General features: G+C 40.1%; 1 protein-coding gene across 3 annotated transcripts in view; it reads left to right on the plus strand.

Annotated features, from left to right (window-relative positions):
* Positions 1 to 267: 267 nt before the first annotated feature.
* CTSC (cathepsin C) overlaps positions 268 to 23820 on the plus strand; it is a 38038-nt gene continuing 14485 nt past the window's right edge. The window contains exons 1-4 of one of the 3 annotated variants that reach the window (XM_023645600.2): positions 268 to 2580; positions 4339 to 4484; positions 10306 to 10390; positions 12057 to 14475. In XM_023645600.2, coding sequence (XP_023501368.2) covers positions 2109 to 2580; positions 4339 to 4484; positions 10306 to 10390; positions 12057 to 12067 — 714 coding nt within the window. In that variant the 5' untranslated portion in view covers positions 268 to 2108 and the 3' untranslated portion in view covers positions 12068 to 14475. Of the gene's footprint in view, positions 2581 to 4338; positions 4485 to 10305; positions 10391 to 12056; positions 14476 to 22645; positions 22813 to 23820 lie in introns of those variants that run through there. The other 2 variants (XM_023645599.2, XM_023645598.2) reach the window with 2 other exon arrangements.

The raw sequence follows: 23820 nt of genomic DNA on the forward strand, positions 1-23820 counted from the left end.
TACAATGCATGCTCAACAGGCCAGGTCAGGCACTTTAGAAAAACAAGGTCAGGTCAAATTAGTTTGTAACCAAATGGCTTCCTCATATACTCCAATATATCCTATTGCTTTTCATTTACTTATCAATTGTGATTCTATAGTTTTACATAGAATTGCAGAGAACAGGTATCTGAACGTCTCATTCTGTTTTTCAGTACATTCATACATGAGCATTTTAGACAATGGAATTTAGGTCTTTTTATTTGGAATTTATTTAAAATATTTTTTTTGTTCTTTTTTACATTTGGTATTTTTCTTTTTTATTAAGTGTGTAAGTAGCTTATACATGAATTTCAGTTCAGAATAGCAAAAGGTTTCTATAAAATATTTGTTATAAAAATAAAACTGGGTCTGGTCAGTTTGACAATCACTAATTAATTTTTCCTTCTGCTAATGGAGAGAGGTCTAGTGTTTTATTTTGAGAAAGAATACTTTGGGAATTATTGGATTAGTAGCAATAAACTAAATTGAAAATGAAGTTACCTGAGGTTTATTCCTGAATCTTACTAATTGGCAATGTGACATGCACTAAATTACTATTATCTTAGGATCTCCATTTCCCAATATTGAAATGAATCTATTAGACTAAGAGGTCTCCAAGATCCCTTTCTACTTATTCATTGAGTAAAGACTGTTTCAAACTTCCTTCACAGTTAAGTGTGCTACTTTGATCACAACCAACCATTAAGGAAATTTCCAACTTGACTGTTCAACTCTTCAATATTGATGACCTAGTAAAAGTTTTAATGTTTTAACAACCAATGACATGCTTTCCCAGAAACTTAGGAAGGCAATGTTACTCCATCAGTGTCTCTCAACAGTAATTAGACGATGTCAGCAGTTAATTTTAAGCAAAGGGCTGTAAAACCTAGAAGTAGGGTGTTGGCCCCACCCTTGCCTTTGTCTTTTCTGCCTACATTAGAGAGCATTTTCACTTCTGAGCTTTCAAGGGCAGCTACTCTTGCCAAATCAAAACTGGCTTTCAGGCCTGGAAACCAAAAGGTTATTAAGTGCATTTAACACCCCGGACACTTTCTGAGTGTTTTTAAGCCAGAATCTAGGGAGACAAAGGTGAATCATGTGAATTTGCTCCCTTTGAATGCTTGTAACCTGGTGGAAAATGTGGACATACAAATATTTATCATAACCAGTGAGATGAGTGCAAAACGCACGTGCCTTAGAGGGCAGGGGCACACAAAGGTCCGTCTTGTGCATCACTCGTCCCTAACGCTGGCACAAGGCCTGATACCTAACAGGCTTTGCAGGAAAGGAGCCCCAACTTCCAGCAACAGCCAGGAAGGTGAGAGGAGCTCTCACAGAAAAGGGTGATATTTAAACCGAGCGAGGAGGCACCTGGAAATAGTGCTACTAATAATTATTGGTGATCAGGCTAGTACCCAGGAACCTGCTCATTAGACCAGCTTTCTCACACCAGTTCTCTTCCTTATCCCGGGCAAGTTCATTCCTCTCTCTGGGCTTCTTGTTTTTCAGCCGTAAGAGGAGAAGGGTTTGGCAACCTAATCTCCAAGAGCTTTCGTGCGAGTCTGTGTGTGTGGTAACTAAATCCTATAAAGTTTGCAGGGGAAAAAAAAAACAACTAATACACAAAAACAGTACGTTTGTACTACAATTGAATTCTCCAGTGGATAATAGGCAAACAACATTAACAGGAAACCGGACAAAACGAAGCAAAAAAAAAAAAAAAAAAGGTAGTGAAAGTTTTGGAAAACGGAAGGAAGAGCAGTTCTCAAACAGCTGGGGTGGCTGGGGGTAGCAAGTACAATTTTTGAGGAGAAAAAACTGAGTTGGTGAGGACTAAGTGGGGAAGAAACGCAAGTAAAAGGAAACCCACTTGTTAGATCTCTCCCTCTCTGGGCTTTTTCTCACCTTCTGTTTCTCACCACCACCATGTCTGTCTCTCTCTCTCTCTCTGACCTTTGGCGGTACCACCCCCCCCCCCCGCCCCCCAAATTTCTCTCTTTCTCTCCGTTACTTCTCCAGGAGCGAAGTCTGGGTCGCGTGCGGGCCCACTGTGGCTCTTTAATCCTATTTTGAGACGTCCCTTGGCAATGGAACCGGTCCCTGGGATCTCCCCAGGTTCAAGGTCGGGCCAAAGCCAGGTGAGGGGCAACGAGCACTCCCAGTCTCCACCTCCCCCCGCCCCCCAGCCCCGCAGCTCTCCAGCTCACCGGTTCCCCAGCCTGGAGGCGCCCGGACGCCCCGCCCCCCGAGACCCCGCCCCCGCCGCGCGGCGGGTTTCCGGCCCAGCTGGCTATTTCAGGGCGCGCGAGGTGCAGGTCGCCTTGCTCCCAGCCTGCCGCCCTCCGGTTCTGCTGCCTCTCCCACCTCCCCTCCGGGCCCCGGCCACCATGGGTCCCTGGTCCGGCTCGTTCCTCGCCGCCTTCCTGGTGCTCCTCTCCACCGTGGGCCCCGCGCGCTGCGACACACCTGCCAACTGCACCTACCCTGACCTGCTGGGCACCTGGGTCTTCCAGGTGGGCCGCAGCGGTTCCCAACGCGACGTCAACTGCTCCGTTGTGGGTAAGCCTCCGACGCCCCCCAGACCCGCTCCCTTCCCTCGCTAGCCCGGGACACCTTCCTTTCTGTCCCCGAGCCGTCCTCACCCCTAGCGGCCACCCCGAGCGCTCATGCAGGAGGTCAAGGCTAGTGGGAGGTCCGGACGTCTTGGCTGGACTTGGGTCCCCTTGGGGTGCCCTCGCGCACGCCAGGGCCGGGAAGTCCAAGTTCAGCTGCTGAGAACTTCTCATTTCACATTTTCTTGATTATTCCCGGGGCCTCAACATTTTTTTTCAATAACTTTTTCTTTCCTCCCCTTCATTTTTGTTTTTGTTTTTTGGTTTGTTTGGTTTGGAAGAGAGTTGAGACTGTGCAGTCTCTCCCATCTGCAGTTTTAATTGTGCCAGTGAAAAATGAGCTGAAAGATGCTCGAGAATACAGAAGGAAAAGTTTTCTCGTTTTGTTAGGTTATGGGAAAGAGCCGTTATGCCCAGCGATTTTGATTTGGACATGTGTTGATGCTACTAGTCCGAGAAAATTTCTGGTACCACTTTGCACTGTTTCATGTAGGCAAGGAGGCATATAAATTTTTTTTTTTTTTTTAGTAACTCTTCAGCCAGTAATTACATTTGGAAATGCCCAGAGCCAACCACGATGCCTGGCTCATGGAAGGCTCTCAATAAGTATCTAATGTTTGAATACACTGGGATATTCCATGAATCCTCAGATAACATGTCTATACCAGGAACAAAGAATTTAGTGAAGGGAGAAGAAAAAACAGAGACTCTTGGGTCAGAAGAGGCACTCTTGTTCTGCCCAAACTCTTACCACTGTGTGGCTTGTGCAGAAGGAGTGAAGCCCTCAGCTGCAATTTCCTTGTCAGCAGAACAAAGATTGCCAGGTCATCTGTTACTAAACAGACCTTTTTAACTGTCTGACTCCAGATGATTGTGTGGTGTCTGGGAATCCTGGGCATTATTACCATTTTTCTTTTAAAAGTTGAACTGGGAGGTCCAAAGCAGAAGGGAGGTTGGGATTTGCACTGTTCTGTCACATGCAATCTCCTATTTGAGAGTATTAATCTGAAAGGTGGAAAAACTATCCAAAGTGTGGAAACCTCCACATGAACGAACACAGCAGAACCCTTTTCAGGCAGCCTCTGCTTGTAGACCATACCTTTGACCTTAACCTAATAATTAAAGACACTCACAGATCTGATGCCCCCATCTTCTGAAGTTTAAAAGGTTAGTTCCTATCTGCACAAATTAGCTTTATAGGATAGAAACTTCGAGTTTGCCAAATACTTAGGAAGGATTCCGATTCTGAGTTTCTGAACTGTAGAGCAATTGAGGAGAAAGATACGCCGTTTCTACTCTGAAGAGATCATTTCCTTTGTCCTTATCATCTGATAGCAGGTCTTTTTATATTTTTAGATTTCCACTTTTTGACTACCATTTTGTCTTCCCATTTCCGCCTGTCATTTTTAGCATCCCCTCTCTCTCCTTCAGTGTTTGGATGCTCAGGGAAGGTAGGAGCTGTACTTTTTGGGGTCTCTCTGCCTGCTGTGTTTTGAGTCCTCACTTCACAGGCTTGCCTGAGACCCCTCTGGGACTCTACGGCCGGAGGCAACACACTGGAGACTAGTATCTTCATAAGGCAGATTGGCCCAAATTGAGTAGCATGAACGGCAACAGCTTACAAAGAATGGAAATTATGAAGGAGATTTTTGCTCCCATTGAAGTCCAAATAATTTTCCTTTCTTGTGCGTTTTCTTTTCTCTAGGACCACCAGAAAAAAAAGTAGTGGTGCACCTTGAGAAGTTGGATACAGCGTATGATGACTTAGGCAATTCTGGCCATTTCACCATCGTTTACAATCAAGGCTTTGAGATTGTGTTGAATGACTACAAGTGGTTTGCCTTTTTTAAGGTTAGTTTTGTTGGAAAATGCATTCGTATTTTCCATGATTTGATATCTGAAACCTCTTCTAATCAGGAGACCCTTGTAATTTAATTTTTGATTAAGAAGATAACCAGAATTGACACCATTTTTTTCCAAGAGAAATTAGAGGGTGTAATTTTGTCACTTTATTTGAAATGATTTCAAGGGGTTTTAAAAAAAAATAAAACCTGATCTATATTTGAATATGTACAATCCATCCATATTTAAATTTACATTTTGGTAAGTATGACTAAATGCTTAATTTATTTTCCTTATCACCACACCTCTATTTCTCAATATTGCCTTAGTCCCTTGGCTTTGTACTGAATCTGCAGGAAAGATAGGGATATTATAAATGTTTTTTTCTTGGAGTCATTATGTTATCCTTCTTATCATTGCTTGTTGGCTCTGAGAAATTAACCTAAATGACTCAGTGAAGTAATGTACTAAATATATTAAAGTGAATAAGCTATTTAAACTAAGATAAAGAGAGCGAGCTTCGGAGTTACTCCTTGGGCTAATTAAAGTAAAAGGGAGCCCAGCCAGCCCAGCGTGTTTTCTTCTCTCACTAGTAAAGAACTGCTTTCCATTCTTACACACTAGTCCCCACTTATCCACAGGGGATATGTTCCAAGACTGAAACCGTGCCTGAAACCGAGGTAGTACTGAATGCTATACTGTTTTTTTTTCCTATGATAACATTTAATTTATAAATTACGCACAGTAAGAGATTAACAACAATAGTAATAAACTAGAACAATTATAACAATATACTGTAATAAAAGTAACCGTTGATCCTAGCAACCTCAGCATACAATTTTTTTTCTTTCCTTGTTAAGTCACAGACTTTCAGCTGTTCACTTAAAGGAAGCTTCTCTTTTCAGCTTCTCTTTGGCGTATCAGAATTTGCCAACATCGCTACTCTTGCTCTTGGGGGTCATTATTAAGTAAAATAAGGGTTACATGAACCCAAGCACTGCGATACCACGACAGTAGATCTGATAACCGAGATGGCTTCTAAGTGACTAAGGAGTGAGTAGCGTATATACAGTGTGGATGTGCTGGACAAAGGGTGGTTCACAACCCAGGCAGAATGGAGCAAGATGGCACCAATTTCATCACACTACGCAGAACTGCAGGCAATTTAAAACTTATGAATTATTTCTGCAATTTTCCATTTAATATTTTTGCGCCGAGGTTGACCATGGGTAACTGAAACCGCGGAAAGTGAAACCGCAGATAAGGGGCGACTGCTGTGTTCTAACATATTGCTTCCAATTGCAGACACGCTGCAGGGTAAAATAGTTGAGCACGGATTGCAGTCCATGCCAGATAGCCTTCTGAAGTTGGAATTTTTCCTGTTAGCAGAGTATTAAATGGTTTAAGTAAATTGAATCCACAAGCCTGAGACGAGCTGTTTCTTATTATAAATAGAGTATAAATAGAGACAGGCTTCTTCGTGGGATAGGGTTTACAACCTGGGAACATCTGGTAAGAATTGACCAATTATAGGGATTCGTGGGAAAGTGGGGAGTGAGCCTAAGATGATGAAAGACAAAGCGCTAACAAAAGCCTAACTTCTAAATTATTGTGATTTCTCTCATGGGTTGTGGTTTAATCACCAGGATATGGTGTTACATCTGAGCCAACCATATTTCTTACAATAATAACTCCCAATGACTTTTTTTCACTATCAGGACCCCTCTTTAATATGAAAAAAGAAGAGACAGAGGAAAAAGTTGTCTCCACTCACCTGGATGGGCTGGTCTCATGTTCACCTGGTGGGAACTGGTCTGTTCATGCTGGTTTTTGAGGGCCAGCAGTCCATTTGATTAATTGAAGCCCATGCTTGACCAGTTATTAAGCATTTTTAATATCATCCCTAGATACTCTGTACTTTTTAAAAACATCATAACAATGTCTATATGAATTTTTAAAATTGTAGTGCATGTGTGGTAAATGTAATTCAATCTGAATATAGTTTTTGGTCTGCATATTTATGAGCCTAAGGCTTTGCACACCTCTTACAGGTACTCTGCAAAACCTTTCAAATTTATTTGCCTTCAAGTTGAGAAACAATTATTTATGGAATTGATGCACAAGAAAAGAGAGATTCAACGCAATTGTTACTAGGTACCCTCCTCCTCCCCCTCCCGTGTCCTCACTCCTCCCTCTTTCTCCTCCTTCCCATCATCTTCCCCTCCTGCCCCTTCCCCTTTCTTGCTTGACGTATAATAGGCACTTAGTCCATATTTGTTAAAAAGAAAAAAAAAAAAAGAAAATGAATCCATGAAGTGGAATTCGGTTGAGAAATAGGAGTTGAACAAATTATTTAATTGCAAGATGAGGAGTAGTATATAAATAGATGAGTGAATAGTTTTACCCATTTGGCTTAGAAAACTCTTTAGTCTTCTGTAAAATTGGAGAAACTGGTGGGGAAACTTATAAAGTCACCATTTAATTACCAGAGCCATAATCTGAAATAGACAAAGGCAATTTCTCTCCACTAATATTTTTTCATCAGTTTGCTCTCAGCGTAATAGGAGTCCAGATCTAGTGGGGACAGAGCTGGTGGCTGCAGGAGGAATTGGAACACTTCCTTGTACTTCTTCTTGACTCACAGTGTAACCAGATTTGGTATTTTTCCATAGCCTCAGAACATTAATTGCAGCTCAATAGAAACCCCCTCTTTAGTACCAATAGGGTTTCAAGTGTTCTCGACCATAAGTGAGAAGAGTCAATATATGTGCTGGTGGGGGGCAGAACCCTACCTAATTGTATGCTTCGGGGTGGCATTCTCTCATTAGGGATAAAAACAGGAAGAGTGCTCTGCTGCTGCTCCTGATTTCAGTGTATTTTTTTTTAAAGTGCCCATTTGACCTGAACCATTATCAAGGCCATTTTTCCTTTTCTCCTGAAAAATCAACCACTCTGATTGGTCAGTAGTTAGCTCTTGTGATAAGGATCATAATTTCAATAAAAGCAGAGTAGAATTACGTAAGATACTTGGTTTTAAACTGTCTCTTAATATAATCAAGTATTTCCAGATGAACATATTTTACAGAGTGATAAAACACCATGTTCTTTCAGCAAATCCAAATGAAAGAGTAATGGGGAGCAGAGTTTTAGAAAATGTAAGAAAAATGATAGAGTGCAGTTGACTTTAGATAATAGGAAAGTCAGGCACTTTGGGTGACACATGTTAACACAAAGAGCTAGATTTTCCTGCAAGCATCAGGGTGTTCCCTGCAGTGCTGCTGGGGGAGCCATGCTGGGTGTGTAACTCAAAAAACAAAGCTATTTAGTGAATAAAGTGCATGAGACTTTTTCCTACTGGCTTAGAAAGTGTCTTTCAGATGAAAATTAATTAATTAACTAATTAATTTTTTTGTGAGAAAGATTGGCCCTGAGCTAACATCTGTTGCCAATCTTCCTTTTTGCTTGAGGAAGATTGTTGCTGAGCTAACATCTATGTCAGTCTTCCTCTGTTTTATGCGGGACGCTGCCACAGCATGCCTTGATGAGCCGTGCTAGGTCTGTGACTCGGATCCAAACCTGTGAACCCTGGGCTGTGGAAGTGGAGTGTGTGAACTTAACCACTACGCCACTGGGCCAGCTGTTTGATTTGTTTTTAAAAATGAAGAATTCTTAAAATTTAAGCATTTACTATTCAAGTTTAGTATCTTGCATAAACTACAACATAGTCCACTGAACCTACCACCATTACGGAAGTGTTTTGCCCTGTATACATCTGCTGTTGTTATTCTATAAATCAGTCAGCTTTCCAGATCTCTCCCTTGACTTATACCAGACCCTACCGCTTATTTCCTTTTGCACTCTTCAGATACTCTTTCTTTGGATTGTTTCTTATTGTTCCAGCTAGTTTGTTGAGTAGGTGGTACTTGCCTGGTGTTCTGTTAGGCTCCTATCCCACCTTCAGCTCCCCCAGAGCCTCCTGCAGCACCACTGAGCAGACAGCTTCCACATCATTCTCCCCGCACTCCAACTTTGAAGCAATTGTGATACCACTCCTGTTGTTAGGAACTTGCTTTATTCAATTCTCCATATTCAGGCCTCACTCGGAAGATGACCATTTTACATGATTTGAGGTTCCTAAGCTTTTTTTTCCCTTAGTTTTTTTTTTTTTTTAAAGATTTTATTTTTTCCTTTTTCTCCCCAAAGCCCCCCGGTACATAGTTGTGTATTCTTCGTTGTGGATTCTTCTAGTTGTGGCATGTGGGACGCTGCCTCAGCGTGGTCTGACGAGCAGTGCCATGTCCGCGCCCAGGATTCGAACCGACGAAACACTGGGCCGCCTGCAGCGGAGCGCGCGAACTTAACCACTCGGCCACGGGGCCAGCCCCCCCTTAGTTTTTTTTTTACTGCTTGAGAAATTGGGAGTGGAGTGGGCATAATCTATCTTTTTTGCATGTGATTTCAACATAGATGAAAGCTTGGAAGGAAATAACTCTTGACACAAAGTTTTTGTGTAGTTTGAGTTGGGTGGGAATCACTAGGTATATGTTCTTAAAAGGTACATTTTTTCTACTCAACTTCCTGCAGACATTCAGTTATCTGAACACTTTATGGGGGTTACAAACTCAAATGCATTTAGGGCCTACCCAAGCAGATACCCTTAAGCATTTGAAACAAACCTTATATAAAACATTAAGGAGTAATTAGAACTATGGCACAATGGAAACTTTCCTAGAGGCATTCACCTGCAATTTTCTTTTAAAACAATGGTGGTCAAAATAAAATGTGCAATACTATCTGCAGGCTACTTTCTAAGACTATCAGATTTTAATAACGTTTACCATTTGGTGATAATTGGCACACTCCAACAAATTTGGACCCCTTTATAAGTACCTGCAGATTAAAAGCAACCAACCTCTTATAGGAAAACACAATGTAATAAAACAAAGGATGTTGAATTCTGCCTGACTTTATGTGATGGGTGGTAAGAGATTATTTCGTCGTCTTTAGGCTTTTATGTGCTTTGTTCCTTTTTTATGATGAACCTGTATAAAGCTGCTCTGTACTCCATCCTCTGTTTGCCTAGAGGAAGGAAGTCGTGAAACAAACTAAGCTCCAGGAATGCCTTCAAGTTGAACAGGCTGCTGTTTCTCATTTCACTTTCTCTGAGGCCGTAAAAGGGAGCATTAGAGAAGGAACTCAGATTTTATGTTGAAGATTAAGCCACTCAAGGGCTGAAGAAAGTGCATAGACGGGAAACTAGACTCATTATGGCTGAAAATTTGGTGCTAGTCAATCTTCATTGATTTCTAATTGAGTTTTTTTGGAGGGTCCACCAGTCTTAGTAGAACTGTAAGGTAAAAAATACTGTTATGGGTGTTTCTAAAACAGGTTGCTATTCAAAGTAAGAACAGTATGTTGGGAAATTCATACCAGAGGATTTATTTACCCATTTTACGTGCTAGGGACTTGTAAATTTCATGCTTGTCACAATAGCCAGAAATGTCAATCATGTATTTCTACCATAAACGATGTGGGAATCTTGTACCATGTTTTCCACCATGCCTTCTGGGTTCATTTCTAAGATAGAACAATTAGCTTCTAGAATACTTGTTATTGGGGTAGATTTACTTGTTTTAGTATAGATTCAATACACCAAGATCAGGATTTTGTCCTTTTTTTTGACAACTTGGGGTTTACTTTTAAGAGTGTTTCAGTTTGGGGAAAGAATCAGAAGTTAATGCATGCCTAATTATTTCATTTTCTTTTATGATAATGCTTAATCTCAACATTTAATGACTCAGTTTACCATTGTAAACTAAACTCTTCATAGGATGTCACTGATTTTGTCAGTCAGTTGTTCATGCAACTGGGAACTGTGGGGATATATGATTTGCCACATCTGAGGAACAAACTGGGTGAGCACCATTGAATACTTTTAATTTTCTTGTTAGAGGCAAGCTTCTCTCCTCCCTAGAGGCTTATGCGAATTAATGTTTTTCATCAGGGAGAGAGGGAGATGGAGACTGGAGATGTTACGGGTTTTTTTTTTATAGATTTCTTGCTTGGGCCTGCTTATTTGCTACTTCTTACCTGCCTGCACTATTTTATGTGAGTGGTTTTCACTTTAGTGTCTGCTGTTTACACACTTCAGATTAGCTCTGCCAAGTACGATGCTCATAACATAAGTAGACATGAACCCCAAAAGGTAAAGACCCAGTTAAGAACCAGTTGGCTTAAGTTCCATTCACGTCCTGGAAGTAGCCGTGCTGCCTCAGGTTGCTTATTCTTTTCCTCAAAAGACTTAAGAGGAAACCAGGTGAGGCCATAGCAGTTTAGATCTGTCTTCCAGTAGAGAAGGTGGCTCTTCCGGAGAAACTCATAGACCTGTCACGCATCCCTGTGAGCCATCGCCCATCTTTTTTAAACTGGCTCCTTCTCAGAACATAGATTATTGAGTGGGAAGAAGAGGATCTCTTTCACTCTTTATAGTCTCCTCACACTTTCAAAATAGATGTTTAAATCAGTACTCTCACCGGATTGATAGATTTAGATGTCTAAAATGTTGGTGGAAAAATGAGTGGTTAGCAAGAAAACTTGATAGGGACTTACCCTTCCTTGCATTTTAACATAACATTTTTACCCTGTTCCCTTCCTCCTTTACTTAGCTCTTAAGTATAGAAGTGTGATATGAAAAGGGGAACTTGGGCAAGTGTTGAGAGCGCCAAAGCCTTATCCTCTATCAGCGTTTTCCACACTGTTTAATGGGCCAACAGTAGCCCACACCATCTGCCCGGTAGGAATTGCTCATCAGTTGTGTCTCTTCTCTTGTTAAGCTTTAAAGGTTGTTCCAGGCAGCCACTAATAACAGGTCAAAGTGAAAATTAGGAACTAATAGGCTGTTCTGAATTCTCTGCTGATAGTTGAATAAGTGTAGATTGTGTTAAATAGTTTCCTTTATTTCAGAACTTCTCAGAATCTTTAGTATATTGTAGAGTGGTAGCACAGGAGGAAGATAGAATAAGAAACTTTCCAAAAATAAGTTCATCACTTTTTCCTCACAAAAAATAAGGTATTCTCAGAATGCAGTTTACAAAATTCTGTCTTAAAATTCTCACTCTTCCTCCTAATTAGGGAGACACCTCTACCAGTAAAGAAAATAAACCCTAGTATTTGCTCTGGAAGTGAGATAAATAGCCTTGTACCTGGAAATATGGATCAAAGCAGCATTAAGCTTACATTTAGAATTTGTACATGTTAATGTATCTAGGTTGTGAGATTAGCCTATTTCTTAAGCACGTTTCAAAATTGTGTTAGGTTTATGCAGTGGCGGTTCATTTCAAATGTATCTGCATGTGCTTCTTGAGCATGTCGGCTGTAAGTGCAATATGTGTGGCTTAAGCATTCTGCTTTAGAGAATGGCAGCTTTTTGTGAATGTCTTAAATAGCGTTAAAAAAAAATACCAGCATTTCAAATACTAGTACTGGTATTTTTTTACTTAAAAGAAATTAATATGATGAAAGATTTTTAAGAGACAGCATGATCCTTGTTGGCTTGTAACTCTAGTTTTTATTGTCTTTTAGTTATTAAATAGAGTACCCATTGAGGCGCTCTCTTAAAACCACAGCCAAAAACAGACTTTGGGGCTGAGGCAGAGCAGCATGCAGCAGTGGACCCACCTCTAACAGCTAGCAGAGGCTTCTGGCAGCTACAGACCCTTCTGGAGTCTTTGTGTGCATGTAAAATGCAGAGGAGTCCTGGTGACCTACCTCCAAGGCAGCTGCCCTCTGGAACATTTCCTTGGAAAGCAGCAATCACCATTTTGGAATGTGAACAGCCAGAGACTGCGCAGGAAAAAGACAAGCAAACTTGGAAGTCTTAGGTGGCTTCACCATTTAGCCTTTGAATAAAAGAAACAATATGCAACACAAGCTTTTTTCTCTTTGGAATACCCTTATATTGAAGTGATTTTTCCAAACTGGTTAGGATTTCAATTTTGTGTTTTATTTGTTGATAGTGCACATTTTATTCACTGTTAAATTATTTTCCTGAGTGCCTTCTCTTTCTCTGATTACTTGCAGGGGCCCCAGCACCCATTATAAGGAGAAAATAGTCTCAGGATGTCTCAGGATGCACAGATTATGTTATTGGTGGGAAGATAGTCCTGTGGAAGATGTGTTTAAAGGAGGGGAGAAAAAGAGGCTTTCTGAGAGAAGCCACTGCTGAAGTTGTCTTTGTAGATTGTAGGTCTGCCGTCCCCCTGGCCAGAAAGATGATTAATACCTTTTTTTTTGTTTTTTGATTAGGTGCCAGCCTTGTGCTGAGAACTTAACATGCTTTACCTTGCAAAAGTCCTATCAAGTAGATATTACCAGCATCACTTTATGGATAGGAAAAATAAGTCTCCTACAGTGCTTAAGCTCACACAGCTTCTAATCGTAAAATGATAAAGGCTGGTGTTTCAAACCTAAGGACTTCCCTGGGGCTAAAGAATGAAAGAAAGCCGTTTCACAAAGAAGTAGTGGTGCTTGGAGTCACATTGGGATAGATTTTCTGGTGATTCCCAGTCTGTAAACATCACAGATGTTAGTTTAATGGAATAGGATACATACTGCATTGGCTCCTGTTGAAATTTGAGGAGGAGAATTGGCTTGAAGCTTAGGTTTCCTTACCGAAAGCGGCTACTCACTTTCTTAAGTGAGGGTCCTTTCATTCAAGACAAAAATTTTCCTGCCCCTTCTGTTTGTAGTCTCCAAAATTGGAAGGAGAGCTTTATCAACTGCAAAGTACAAATTAAGTGCCCTTGCCAAGCTGACTTCTCTTAATTACACTATTGTTCACACTGATTGCCGTCCTTTAGTTCTTTCCTGCTAAACAATGGACTAGTTTCCTCCTCAGTCACTTAGAGCTGATTAATATCAGCCTTGGTAAACCAAAAATGTGAGGCTACACCTAATCCAGATTGTCTGCAGGACTTTTCTCCTGCATCCCTGCTTGAGGAAGCTTTCTCTAGATAGCAGGTGGCCATCGTTACTTTATTGGTTCAGATAACGTTTTATACCGTCTTAGGGGCGCTGATCTGCTATTCTGGAAAGGTTTTATCTTAATAAAGGTGAACTAACAGTGCAGCCAACTACTTCTACCTGGATACTTTTCTTCCATCCTACCTCTGGATCTCATACTTCTTCATCACTCAGGACCTGGATGCCACCTCTGTGAAACGCTCCCCAACTCACCGTTAGTAGGAGAAGGGCCGTTATTTTGGTTTCCGTGGTCCTTTCCAGAGAGCTGTGCTGTGCATACTAACTGTTGTAATGGAATGATTTGATAGCATGTCTCCATTTTCTTTCAGACTGAAAATCTGTGTATCTCCTTGCGTATGCTCAGCACCTAATGCACATAGAACTTTACAGGTGCTTGGTAAATTAACCACACTTCTGTTGTCTTTTCAAAGACTTTCAAAAGTAATACCAGTTTACAAAGAGTTAATTCTCTAGGGTTCTAGAAGCACAAATCAGGAACGGTACTATTTATTTTTGGTTCTCTGCTGTAAAAAATATCAGGTTACCTGCCTCCAGAGTTCTAAAAAGAGTTGTGTATTTTCAAACAGCTTTTCAGGATGTAAATACTCACAAAGCAACATATGTATATAGGAATAGATTTAAAATGGAATTTAAAATCACCTTTACTGACGGTTGTTGGTTGTTTTTTTGTTTTGTTTTGTTTTTTTTTACTGTTTCTCTGAGTAACTTTGTATCTAAATGTTTGTTTTGATTGTGGAAGAAAAGACGTGGTGGGTACAAATTACAGATGTATGCGTGAGAAGGCCCCGTGATATAATAGTGCTTAGCATTCTCTGTTGTAATTGCGTGTCTGTCCTTTCCTCTTGTCCTTAAACTCCATAGGGCAGGGGTCAGCTCTGTATTATTGACCATTTTATTCCTTATGTATAACATAATACATGATAAATAATAGGCCTTCAATAAATATTTGTAAAAGAAAGAATGAATAATATATCATTGCATTTTCCTTTGTTTTGTTTGATATTTTTCTGGAAGTATTGTTACCTTTGTGTCCTTGGAGGCTGCGGTGAACCCTTAGGCCATATTTGTTGAAAGACTTCATGTAAGACAGATGAGACTTTTAAATTCTGTTCTGTTTATTTATTTGTTTTAATTTTTGTGTGAGACTCTGAAGGCCAAGAGAGGGCTCAAAGTTAAGAACAGTGAAGTTCTAACTTTCAGAATTACTAAAAACTAAATTAGCTGTGGGGAAGTAGGGACCCTGGCAGTCGTCAAGTTCGCTGAGTCCTGGGGAGTTAGTGACTGGGGCCAGCCTGGAGAGCTGCAGGCTTTGCCCCGCCTCTGTTCAGCACAGTGAGAAGCCCCAGCTGAAGGTGAGGTTAGATGAACGCTAAGATTTCTTCCAACCTCACAGTTTAAGAGCCTATGAGTGAGTAATGGGCCAAGGGACTTGGACTACTATGCTGAGTGGTAAATTGCTGTTTTCTTAACTAGTTCTGGAACATATATTTTGATTTAAACAGAATGTCTTTTATGACGCTCCATGTTCACAGGTAAATCTAGCTGCCAATTCTTTCAGTAAAATGCTGTAAGTTATTTGGTTGCAAGCACTAGAACAATCTCCTGGCATTTCACAACTCGTTAAAATTTAGCTTTTTCAATAAACGGTTAAGTCTAGTTACTAGGCAGAAAACTAGAGCCGATCCTTGAAACTGACATAGGGAAGTTTGTTTCTTTCTGAGGAAAGATGTGGTGCTCTTGGGTGGGTTTGGGAAAATAGCAGTTTAGTAAAATGTGCCTTGTTCTCTTTTGTTGCCTCTGCTGACTGTGCTTACAGTCCAGACCTGATTGCAAGTGGAGGTGGTTGTCTGCACTTATGTAGCTACATAGAGTAAACAAGGGCAAAGAAGTGAATACACACGCCTTGTTCTTCCACATTGCTGGAATGTACTGTCTCCACATACATGGTTTATCATTACATCATTCAACTTATTCCAAGCATTCTTTTCTGAAATGGTAGATCCTGATGGATTAGACCTGATGTCCAAATTTTTTATTATATATTCCATAGTATATATAGATACATTTCAAAAGTTATGTACATTCACTACTATACTAATGTCTTTGCTACCAAACGTGTGAAGTAATGTTAAATAATTGGTTATTTATTGTCACAAAAATGCATCCTGCCAAAATACATTTTGTGATGATCCTTTGAAATGATATAAAATATGCTTCATTATCATGATTTTGTTGCCAGAAGCAGTGCAGGAGTCTCTGTTACGAATAAATTGTTTCATTACTGCAAATTTTCAATATTTGGAAACAGAGTTTTCTAATGTATTTTAAAATCTGCATAAAAAATTTCAGTAGTTTTGGGTCCAAGGCCCAGTGGTGCAGCACTTAAGTTTGCATGTTCCGCTTCGTTGGCCCGGGGTTCGCTGCTTCGGATCCTGGGTGCGGACCTGGCACCGCTTGGCAAGCTCATGCTGTGGTAGGCTCCCACATATAAAGTAGAGCAAGATGGGCATGGATGTTAGCTCAGGGCCAGTCTTCCTCAGCAAAAAGAGGAGGATTGGCTGCGGTTAGCTCAGGGTTAATCTTCCTCAAAAAAAATAAAAATTCAGTAGTTTTGACTGATTTTGTTAAAAGTATGAAAGTGTCACAGCTTTTGAAGAGTTTAGAAGAATTATTGTTTGGTATTAGAGATGATGACAATTTAATAGATAAATTTTAAGTGAAGCATATGCTTTATTGATAAATAGTATTAAAAAGTGAATACTGCTGTGATGGGACCATCTTGAAACATCTGTTTTCAAAAACTTATTATCTTTTAACATGGCTGACAGAGCTCATACTAGGAATAGGGCAAATGTAAGCTTTGTCACTTTTCTCGTGTTTGCATCACTAGTATTTGAAAATCCTGGTTTCTTTGCAAGTATTCTTTTAAGCCACTAGTTCATTTTGTGAGACTTAGCTTAATTAAATCAGATGTGTGCTTAAGTCAGTTTAAGCAGGCACATGGAAAGGGAAATGCTGTGTCCTATCTCAGAGGTAGCACGCTACACCACAGGTGAACATCTGACATTGGAGCTGAGTGGGGCTCCCAGTGTTGATCTGTATCTTAAATAATAGTGAAAGTTGGTTTTTTAGTTTTCTTTCTCTATTACAAATAGGAATAGAAAGTAGGTATTTTCTTTCCATTATTCCAGTGGTTCATCTTTTCATGTCCTTCTGGAAACCACTGGTTGACGGGATAGGACCCATATCAACTGCTTAGTTGACAGTTTGGACTAGAGTATAAGTTCTTTGATGGCACAGATAAAACCTTCAACAGCTTTATCTCTGAGGTAACAGATGGTAGTGTTTATATTGTTGCCTGTTGAGTGTTTTATAACTTTGTAAACTCTTCAAACTTCAGTGTCATCTTTATCCTTCAGAGGAGTCCAGTGCAGTGGCTACCATTCCCGCTCTCAGATGAAGAAATTGAGGTTCCCTAGTTGTAACTTGCTCAAGGTTACATGAATGATAAGTGGCAGAACTGCGATTTAAAGGGCAAAGACCTTTTACTAAACTATATGTGTCTCATACGCAGTGCACTACAGAAAGTGAGTATTCAAGTATTTGCTCAGTTTATTATTAATCTGGGACACAGTGGAACAAGGTGTGATTCCCCTTGCCCCCAGTGTCAAAAAGCAGTTGAGAAAGAGATCCAGGATAAATAACAGGATTCCTAAAATATCCCAACCTGTTCTTTTTCATTTGGTTAATGTGGATGTAATTGGTAGATGTGATTCGATAGTTGATTAAATGAGTGGGAAATGAAGAAGGGGGGTTTTGAAAATGTTTGGCAACCAAATGGTGATTTTGAAGAAGGAAAGGGATAGTTATTGCATCCTAGTAGTTTTCTAAACTTAAGTGCTAGGTTTGGAGGTTCTTCAGATTTTATAAAATTATCTATTTGTTGCAACAGAAATCGGCGTAAATGAATAGAAACTTTAATTAGCCCATCTGTGCAAGGCAGTCTTCAGAGACTGATGTTTATATAAATGAAACCCTTTAGAAAAAGTTTTGGCTACATTTCAAACTGTATAGTTTGGCTAAAACTCTAACTTCTTAATTGGTGGTAATGTCAAAACTCACATAAGAAGTATTTTACAATAGCAGGTAAAATGAAAGATGACATGAGAACATTCAAATCAAGAAAGTAACAGGGACACAGTATGTGGTCCTAAAGTTAAGGTACCCAGTACTTGGCTTCTCCAGTGGTAAATGCCTCTTTTTCTTTTTTTTTTTTTAAAGACATCACAGCGTGGCTTAACAAGTGGTGCTAGATCCGCGTCCAGGATCTAAACCTGAGAACGTGGGGCTGCTAAACTAGAGTGTACAAACTTAACCACTACGCCGCCGGGCCAGCCCCTAAAGTAAAGTTTTAAAATGGAAAATACTTCCTTCAATTTTATGTGTCAAAAATGGCACACAAATGGATAACTTCCTTAGTACATTTGTTTGAGTTATAACAACAAAAACAGCTGTAGTTTTTTAGGATTACTTAGAGTATATAAATACTCAAGTGTATAAATAAGGAGTGTGTCTAAGAATTATTCACTTGGCTTTGTAAATAGTAAATAAGCAATCCACGTTTGTAAGGACTGTGCAGTTAGGAAGCTTCAAGGGATATTTTGGAACTTCTAGGTCAACTTAAATTTATAGATAGGGAAGCTGAGGTGTGGAGAGGAAGATTGACACTTGTAAATTAGCGTGATGAGTCAGAATTTGGGTCTGTGAAATCTTGGAAGCACCACCCTTCTATTAATTATAAACTTCATATCTTTTCTGAATTTCTTGTGTTATTGTTGAAATAGGACTTGACATTTGTTCTTTCTCTTCTATGATTCATTCATTTATTCACTCATTCCATAGCGAATTGCTTCCTAGTGCCAGACAGTTTCCTAGTTAACTGAATGAAAAAGAAATCCTGTTCTCATAGTGCTTTATGTTTTTGTGGAAAGTACAACTTCATAGGCTGCTGTGAAAATTAAATGAGTTAGTATATATAAGACACAGCCTGTGAAATTGCATCTCCTAGCATCATCCTGGTTTATAGATGAGGACATGGAAAGTACGGAGAAGATACGTTAACTTGCTCAGGATCACACAGCCAGTGAGTGGCAGAGCTGGATTCCATTTAGGCAGTCAAGCCTGCAGACCGTGTCCTTTACCTCTGTCCTGCATCAAAAACCTTGGCAAAAATGGTAAAGACTGAACTAGCCAAGGCAACATGGGGACCTGTATAGCAGGCAGTGATCTTTAGGACTGCTAGAGAATTTAGGTGGCCCTTACCAGGCCTTGGGCAACAATTTGGACCTGACCTACAAGAGTCAGTCAGTCTTCTCCAACTGTTCCCTTTTTTTTAAGGGAACAATGGATAAAGCAAGGATCCTTGTAACCTGTGAAGCCATATTTGAGTTCTCTCTTCTCCGTTTGACTTTGCAAAGCCACTTTTTTTTTTTCTTGAGAAGAATAATGCCTATTATCCCAAGGAATCATCGTGAGGCTCAAATGATGAAGATGGAAACTTTTTGCAAATTGGGTTCTACGCCTTTGCTACCTGGTTTCTAGGTGTCTCTTTTCAGTGTTTTTGGTGGTTGGCCTATATGTTTAGGCCATATAGGCCAACCAAGTGTATGAAGAAGTGATGCATGCTATTGAGAAGAACACTTGGTTCTAGGAGTCCTTGGTTATAAATTCTAGTTCAACCACCTCCTCTTGGTCTCTCTTTTTGTCCCCTGAGGCTATATTATCTCCATGTTTTCAAATCTTGAGCCCCTAAGATTTATGAGTAATCTGTAAAATGTTTATGAAGTATGAAGTGAGAGGTAAATGTTAAGGTCCTGTCGTTCTGTAATTTTGATGATGAAGAGTATAGAGTCCTTGAACAAATATGAGTGACAAGGGACGGCTGCAAAATCAATTATGCTCCAGTGATTTTTTCCCCCTCCTCTCGAAATGACAAGTCCTCCTTGCCCTGCCAGGGGAAGTTCATTTGGTGTTAGCCATCATGCTTACAGCTATGACTCAGTTGTGCCAGCTAGGTGAGCAAAACCACACTGATGAGAAACTTGGGGCCCATTTCTTCTAACTTGAATGCGCCTAACTCTTTTGGTACATCGTCATTTCATTTGTGTTCTAAATTTCTGCTTAGATGGGGAATTTTCGGGCTTCTCCAAGCGTGGTTAGCTTGCTGAACCAGATGGTGCTGTAATGAATTATTTCTATGTTTGTTAATTTCATTGAATTCTGACCTCCTTAAGGGCTGGGGCCACATCAGTACATATGTGCTTGCATGCCTAGCACCTTTCATGATGCCTGGGAAATACTATACGACCAATAAGTATTTGATAAATAAGTGAAAGAGCTTATTAGCAAAATACAAAATAGGTGATATAATGATTTTTTTCAGGAAATGTAATCATAATCCCAGACATCAAAGTTAGCAGCCTCTATCCATACCTGGACCACCTCTCATAGATGTCATCTTCTAGGACTTTGTATCCTATGAGTCTCATTCTAAGGGAATAAGAGTATTTCTAAAAGTGATTAACTTTACAAAATTCATATAGCAATCTCCATTTTGTAAATAAACAAAATCCACCCAGAGACCCATTTCACCTGTCATTTCCATTTTTTAAAAACCACATTTCATAAAAATTTCACATATTTGCATTCAACTTAAGTACTATCTTGTCATTTTTTTCCTCTTCATATATCATAGGTTTTTCTCTTTTTATTGTTCTCTAGAGGAGTCAGCAAACTTTTTCTCTGGGCCAGATAGTAAATGTTTTAGGCTTTGTGGACCTTGTGGCCTCTGGCAGCTGCTCAGTTCTGCCGCCGTAGCATAGAAGCAACCACAGACAGTGCATAAACAAGTGGGCCTGGCTCTGATCCCCTCAACTATATTTATACGGCAGGCAGCCTTCCCCAGCCTTAGTTTGCTCATTTCTCTCCTAACAGAACCCATATTTATCATTTAAAATATTATATGATATTCCTTTGAGTTATTAATTTACTTAATCATTTTTATACTTGAACATTTAGGACATTCTCTTGTTCTCAAGTTTTGTTTTTAACTTTTCTGTCCTGCTGCAATGAACCTCTTCCTGTGTTTAGTATTTTTTTCCATTTGTATGTATTTGACGATTTCTATATGGGAGATCTCAAGAACTCTTAAAGCCCTGTCAGACTGCTTTCTAAAACAGCCGAGGTGGGGGGTGGGCAGTGGATTAGCCTCAGCTGGCCTGTCTGACCAGCATGCAACACAGAAAAGGGAACATGATCCGGAGCCTGGGTCAAAGAGAAACACTGACTAGAACTCTATGAGATTTAGGCTGCATCATGTAAGGTTTCCAATATTAAACTGCTTTTGGTCTATAAAAATAGCAGTTTTGTGTAGTTGAGCATAATAAATACAAATTTTATTAACCTTTTCACACAGCGCACCCTCTAACGTGGCAGCCTGATCATGTCCTGGGCCTTGATTTCAGTCTTCCTTGTCCTGAGTTGGGGCTTTCACAGGGCCTTGAGTGGTGAGTTGGACTCTTGCTAGTGAAGACATTCTTAGCCAGAGGGCGATGGACGGGCTTCATGATATCATGAACCACCAAGATAGAAGCAAGATGTGTGAATGGGTAGCTATAGTAACTTATCCTGTGCTCTGTAGCTTAGTGGGCGATGAATCCTGGGATTCAGATCCAGCTCTCCTGCATTCTAAGTCCGTAGATTTTCAACTCTACCCCTAAATATGATTTGAATTCAGAGAGAGATGCAATAAGGTAATTTTACCTTTAAGTACAGTTAAGCCCACACATTCCTCTAAACTCGGGGTTTGCAAACTATAGGCCTGTTTTTGTAAATAAAGTTTTCTTGGAACACAGTCTAGTTCATTTATTCATGTGTTCCCTGTGCACCTTTTACATTGCAGTGGCAGAGTTGAGTGCTTGTGACAGAGGCCTTATAGCCTGCAAACCTTAAGATATTTACTGGCCCTTAAAAAAGAAGTTTGCCAAGCCCTGTACACAGTTAAAGTAGTATTGGTTATGTTAGATTAGGAATCTGTAAACTACCACCTGTGGGCCAAAACCAACCTACTGTGTACTCTTGTAAAGGACAGCATTGAAACACAGCTGACCACTGTGCTGATTAATTTCTGTGTTGTGTTCGACTGCTTTTGTGTTTTGGTTCCATTAAGTCAATGCCTGAAACTGTCTTTCCCCCAGTGCCCCCTCATAGAAATTTAGCACGCATTTTTCCTTTCTTCCTTCCACACTCCTCTCTCATTCTGGGTTATGTGTCCCCCCTCCATGAGGAGATGTTATAACATGAGGGTTTTTAGACTCTGGAGTCAAAGCATCTGAGTTCAAATCCTGGATCTATCACTTTATACTTATTTTTCTCTACTAACATTGAAATAAGACAAAGGCCCCTATTAGTGAAATAAAGAGGAGGGAATATTTAATAATCAGGTTGCTTTAGTTTGCTCATGATCAGAATATCCTATTAAATTGGAGGATTGACAGAATAAAGGATTTTGTTTAGTTCTACAGGAAATTTTCATCATTTGTTTTGTACTTTGCTGGAGTGATTCTTCTCTGAGTGGAAAAGTATGATCTGACAGACTGAGCAAAATTTTGTTTTTGCCGCTTAACAGCTCTGTTTCCTTAGGTGGGAGCTACGCATCCTCCCTGAGCTCAGCCTCCACTTTCTCACTGTAAAATAAGGTTATAGCTGCCTGCCTCCTCACAGGCTTACTGTGGCAGTAAATGAGGTAACTTTTGGAAAATGCCTGGCAAGTGGCCCATGCTCTAAAAATGTTAGTTTCTTTCCCTGCCTTCCATTCCCAAGTGTTTTGTTATGTAGATTTTGTTTGGTGGCCAACAATGCTACTCACATAAACGTTTATTTCTCTTCCTTTTCTAGATTAATTCTCAGGATGTAAGCTCTCAGGCGAAAGTTTTTGATTTGGTTGGCAGAGGCTGGCCCCTAAGGTGAACCGAAAAAGGGATGTCTTTAATGTGAATGGGAACCAGAGAAATGGACCTGAGAGTTGAACACAGACTCACTCGGCCTTTCCTTCCTTTATTTGGTCACAGTATGAAGAAGAGGGCATCCAGGTAACCAGTTACTGCAATGAGACGATGCCTGGCTGGGTGCATGATGTGCTGGGCCGAAACTGGGCTTGTTTCACTGGAAGCAAGGTGGGGACCACCTCTGAGACCATGAGCAAGAAGACAGCAAACCTTAAGAGTCTCTCGGAAAAGTGAGTTGTCACCAGTGAAAGATACATTTAGTTTTGTTTTATGGTATGTATAAGTATGTGTGTATGTTAATTCGTGGAAAATTTTGTTTTGATTACATAGAATTTATTTGTCTTTGAAACCTAAGCCACGTTATATAAAACTTTACTGGGAAAATAGTTTGATTGATGTCATTGAGGGAAGAAAGTATTTTTTTCAAAGCACTGCAGAAGTAATGGACCAATGATAGCTTTAAAGAAAATTTTGTAAAGGACTACAGAATTGCAGTAACTAATAGAGAAAAAACATTTTATTATTGCCATGTAAAAACATGTTGCATAATACTTGCAAACACATATGTTTCTATTACAGCAAATGTAGGCAATACTAACTGAACATAAATTTTAAACCTGGCAAAAGTATCTGAAGTTAAAATTCCTAGTATTTATGTAGTGTCCTTGTATGCTAGGGCTGCCATAACAAGTACCACAGCCTGAATGGCTTAAATCACAGACATTTATTTTCTCACAGTTCTAGAGGCTGGAAGTCCAAGATCAAAGTGTTGGCAGGTTTGGTTTCTTCTGAGGCCTCTCTCTTTGGCTTACAGATGGCCACCTTCTTGCTGTGTCCTCACAGGATCGTCCCTCTGTGTCCTAATCTCCTCTTCTTATAAGAACACCAGTCGTATTGGAGCAGGGCCCACCCATATGACTTCATTTTACCTTAATTTCTTCCTCTGTAAGGCCCTGACTCCATATTCAGTCCCGTTCTGAGGTACTCGAGGTTAGCGCTTCAACATGGGAATTTTGGGAGGACACAGTTCAGCCTGTAACATGCAGTTAATATTTTGTTAAGTTGGGTCCACTTTGAGCCACACAACAAGAGATTTCAGACTCTATTCATTTTGGAAGGAAAAGATAAATGAATATTATCGGTAGCAACTTCTTCTGTTTTGTTTCATTGTGAAATCCACTGAAAGGAGCCGTGAACGGATCATCCAAAGCCAGGCCACACTGGCAACGAATGTCTGC

This window comes from Equus caballus, chromosome 7, assembly GCF_041296265.1.
Source record: "Equus caballus isolate H_3958 breed thoroughbred chromosome 7, TB-T2T, whole genome shotgun sequence".
NCBI lineage: Eukaryota > Metazoa > Chordata > Mammalia > Perissodactyla > Equidae > Equus > Equus caballus.